General features: G+C 40.3%; 1 protein-coding gene across 1 annotated transcript; it reads right to left on the reverse strand.

The window, feature by feature from the left end:
- Positions 1–462: 462 nt before the first annotated feature.
- Positions 463–3,958, reverse strand: LOC105444300 (lymphotoxin-alpha-like). The gene is made up of 4 exons (XM_030981336.1): positions 2,940–3,958; positions 2,431–2,584; positions 1,457–1,626; positions 463–702 (listed from the first exon to the last, which is right to left on the reverse strand). The coding sequence occupies exons 1-4, from the start codon at positions 3,225–3,227 to the stop codon at positions 481–483; spliced, it is 834 nt and encodes a 277-aa protein (XP_030837196.1). The 5' UTR covers positions 3,228–3,958; the 3' UTR covers positions 463–480.
- Positions 3,959–4,437: the final 479 nt, after the last annotated feature.

Here is a 4,437-nt window from a genome sequence, read left to right on the forward strand (position 1 = left end):
TGACGTCATAATACACAAGGAAATATTTCAGTTATAGCAGGTTAACTTATGTACACACTGACATGTTTTCAAGATTTACTTTCCTCGTCTAATATTATGGACAAGGTTAGCAATTAGAGAAATTAAAAAAAAAAAGTTGTATTTAAACCAAAACATGAACGAGAACATTTCACATACTACTCATACTACTCATTGCTAGGACTGCAACGAATGTCAGATTTATGAATATGAGCCTACTTCATCGTTAATGGTGTTCTGTTTTCGACTCACCAAACGACATCGTTTTTTAGAAGAAAAAAACATCTCATTATTAAGAAACAGTAACTGCTACTGCAGCCCTGTGATCAGGGGCTCGTTTCATAAAGCTTGTTATCTATAACAACTGCTAAATTGCTATGACAAATTTGCTCTCAGCCAATCAGATGCCATGATTTCAGTAGCCTGTAACAGTAACTTGTAACTTGTTATTGATATCAAGTTTTATAAAACAGGGCCCTGGTCCATGGTCGAACGCAGCATGAAGACCCCAAAGAAGGTCTTGTCGCTCCCGGTGTTGATTCGCAGATCGCCATTCGATACGCTCACGGTGATCCTATCGCCCTTCTCCAGATGGAACACCCCACCGTGGTACTTCGTCGCGTATTCTTTGAAAGGGACGACGCTTTCCATCAACGGGACGTGGTTGCGATTTGTCGAAGAACGCTGCAGCAGAGAATAAACGGGAAATGACGTGGGTTACGATTGGCGGGAAACAAGAGCCATCTGTACACGTGATTTGGCCAACTTAGTTTCAGTTGGTGCATACTCTTTTGTTTTGTGCTAGCTTGCTCAACAAGACAGTGTTATAGCCATAGTAATATGCCCAACTTGAACCAAATTGGCCAAACTCTCCTAATCAATAGCTCTGGACACAAGTTCAAACTGCCACAGTACAATAGCAATAGGAGGTCTGTCTTAAGTCCATTTGACCAAAGCATCTCGACTTTTCATTTCCGCCTGACAACTTAACTTAGCCTTAAAAAAAAAACATGTTGTGTGTATAAAATACTGTACGTAGGTACGTATAACCCTTTAAAAATAAAGTACCATGATAACCCTGGTTCTTTGTCCAAATTACCATCCACCATTCGAACCATGGTATTAAACATTGATATCATGGTTACCATGATTCGAATGGTGGATAGTAATTTGGACAAAGAACCATCAGTGGTTAGCATGGTTCTTATTAGTAAGGTATACTCATTGTATGTAACATGACAAAGGTTTTAAGGATTAAGGAGGAAAAGATGAGAGAAAGTTCAGAGGACGCGGGGAAAAGAAAGATTTGGACAGCGGTCTTTGAAGTCATGATCATTCTTTTTTTAAGTCTGTAATAATCTAAGAAGAGGTAAGAAGGAGAAGGAGGACGAGGAGGAAGAAGAGGACGAGAGAGATTGTTTTTTAAATGACTGGTTACCATTGGCAACGCCTGCTGAGATGAGGGGTCAACTGTCGCTCCACTTTCCGAATCACTGAAGTAGATTTGAGTGTAGAGGTAGTAATAACCCGACTCGACGATTTCAATGCCATAGCTGTCCAGAAATTTCACATTGTGTGTTACGTTCACTTTCCATTCAGCTAAACATTCTAATAAACGATAATAGAATGGTACAAAAGTATTACAAATGAGGACAAATCTTGGAAAAGTTTACAGTCAATCATTATTGATGATTGATGATGATAGTGAGTTTTCTTGTATAGAGCTCATATCTCTCAGACCTAACATCTCTGGTTTTCCCTGATGTTCCTCCAATAGGCAAACTTTTATTATATTTTTTATTTCGTTTGTTCGTTGTTGTTGTTGGGTTTTTTTTTTTTTAAATAATTTTACATGTAGGCTTACTTCAAGATAAATGGACTGAGGAGAAAATTAACAAAGGGAAAGTAATAATGTAGGCTATAAGATGCAGACTTTGATACGATTTTGATTCAATCTAAATAACATACACAACAAACAGAGTCGCAAAGACTTTCAAGAAACCAACTCATTGACAAGAGCAATTCCAACACTCTATAGTACATTCCATCCCACTTTATAAAGTCTGCGATCGAGTTAACGTACAAGACTAAAGAACTGCCAAAGGGATTAAAGTACAAAAATGAAACAAAATATGTTGTTCTTTACACTATGAACATGACGGACAAAGAAAGAGGACAAAATATACAGTTCCTCAGATAGACAAACTAAGGAACATCCCTTCACTGCTATTATGTAAAAATGTGTAGAACAGGTGTCACATGCATATTCACCTGTTCTACAAATGTTTACATAATACTGTAGCAGTGAAGGGATGTTCCTTTGTCTACCACAGAGACGGTTGAGGGTAGAATGAGGAACTGTATATTTTGTCCTCTTTCTTTGTCCGTCATGTTCATAGTGTTATTCCTTACCCAATTGCATATCATTTCCCCTCCGTCCATTGTCTGTCCCGACAACGTGAGCGTAGGCTGATTTCGCCGCTCCCTCGTATGATGGTGGTGGCATAGCTGTTTGAGGACCATCGAATGAGGGTGGAGGTGAAGCACCGTGCCGACTTTCTTGATGCTACACGAGAAGTGAACAAAAAAAGGAGGGGGAAATATTTAACAGAGTGATCTACAAGTTAATCCTCTAAACCCTCTCGCACTCTGCCTCCCATTCCGGCTTTCTCTTACTCCCCCCCCCCCAAACCCCACCGTTCTCTCTCTCTCTCTCTCTCTCTCTCTATCTCTCTCTCTCTCTCTCTCTTTCCCTCTTACCCTATCTCTCACTCTCTCTGCTATGGTTGTCTCACTATCTCTCTATATTATCACTTTCTCTTTGTATTTCTTTATAGCTTTCTCCTTTCGCGCTCTCCCTTCTAACTTAAACTCCCTCTCTCTCTCTCTCTCTCTCTCTCTCTCTCTCTCTCTTAACTTACCGGATCGACTATGTTCATCTCGAGTCCCAGTCCATGGTTGTGCACGTACATATAGAGGGTAAAGCAAGAGATGATCAACGCCAGAATCGCCGCGATGAAACACACTGCGATGGCGCAGGCGGTCGCGTTACAAGTACTAAGTTGTTTCGAGCGGGAACTCGGCTTCCTCGAAAGCTGTCCTCTGCAGCTGTGATGTCGGTCGAGATGATTTTGCTCCCCCGTCGCCGACGATGGGATCCAGTTGGAGGCGGGACTGTCGATGTCACCCATGTGGGCTTCAGAGTCCATCTTCGGTACGGTGGTCGAGGGTGGTCGGTAGAATTTGGTCCTAAGCTTGTGAAGCTTGTGAAGCTTGTGGATACGGGGATTTAGCTGTGGATGAGAAGCTCTCTCAACGAACCGATTGGTGTTCGCGTAAGTACTCAACTGATTCAAGAGAAAGAGCTGTTGCGAGCAGTATGGAAAAAACCTCGCTAAGTGCTCAGATTTTCTGTTGAGAAGTAGACAAGAACCGAAAAATCAACTGTCGAGTTTAGGTAGCTAACTAAGCTAACATTATAATCAATCGATTGAGTCCTAGTCAGAGGTCTTGGAATGACTCATGGGGATCCCTCGATGGATAGAATCTGACTGTATTGCGAAACACGTCTCTTGTACCAGTAGGCCTATAACTTGGATTCAGGTTCTTTTCCAGACGGCGGGGAAAACCAAAGCTCTCAAATTAGATCACTTCACGAGACGAACAGAAATAACCGCAGTTTGAACTTCGTGCTTGCGTTCAGAATGAAGAAAACTGTAGAATATGAACCGTTTAAACAGATTTTGAGGAGTTGTTTTACCTTGTCGAGTTTGCGCATATGCAAATTTGAAATGATGCAAATAAAATTCTCAATATTTATTAATTCTAAACGATTTCGAAATTGAAGATTCGCTTGTTTGTCCCTGTAGAGTTGATTTTGCTGTAGACTCTGCTGAACTGTATTCCAGGACTGTATTACAGTATTCTATTCAGAGCAAGATACAAGCGATGCTTTGTAGTTATGTGCAGAGTGGAAAAACCAACGGGGATTCCCCGCGTTTTCACCACGCCCGCTTATTCATGTATTCGTAGTGTGCAAAACAGACCCTTTGAGGAACCACGGCACGAGTGTGTCAATAATATTAGTCGATAATTATGCTATTCATTTTGACTCTCCATAAAGATTCTCATCTATTATTCATGTAAGGACATTGCAATAGAACATGGCCCTGACAAAGGATTATGTCCACAATCAATAGTCTCATCATGACCGTGAGATGCATTTATCTTGCACGATTTCGACAAAAGGTTTATGGCTGCAAACTAACATTTATTATTTATTTTCTACGTGATATTTTTTTTCCATCATTCACAGGTGTTACAAATGAATATTTGATAAATATTCAACAAATATTGGTAATTACATACTATAAATGAAAGCTACATAACATACGACTCATTTAAACAATTCAACATCAT

Source organism: Strongylocentrotus purpuratus, unplaced genomic scaffold (assembly GCF_000002235.5).
Source record: "Strongylocentrotus purpuratus isolate Spur 01 unplaced genomic scaffold, Spur_5.0 spur5_scaffold_11, whole genome shotgun sequence".
In the NCBI taxonomy this organism is placed as follows: Eukaryota; Metazoa; Echinodermata; class Echinoidea; order Camarodonta; family Strongylocentrotidae; genus Strongylocentrotus; species Strongylocentrotus purpuratus.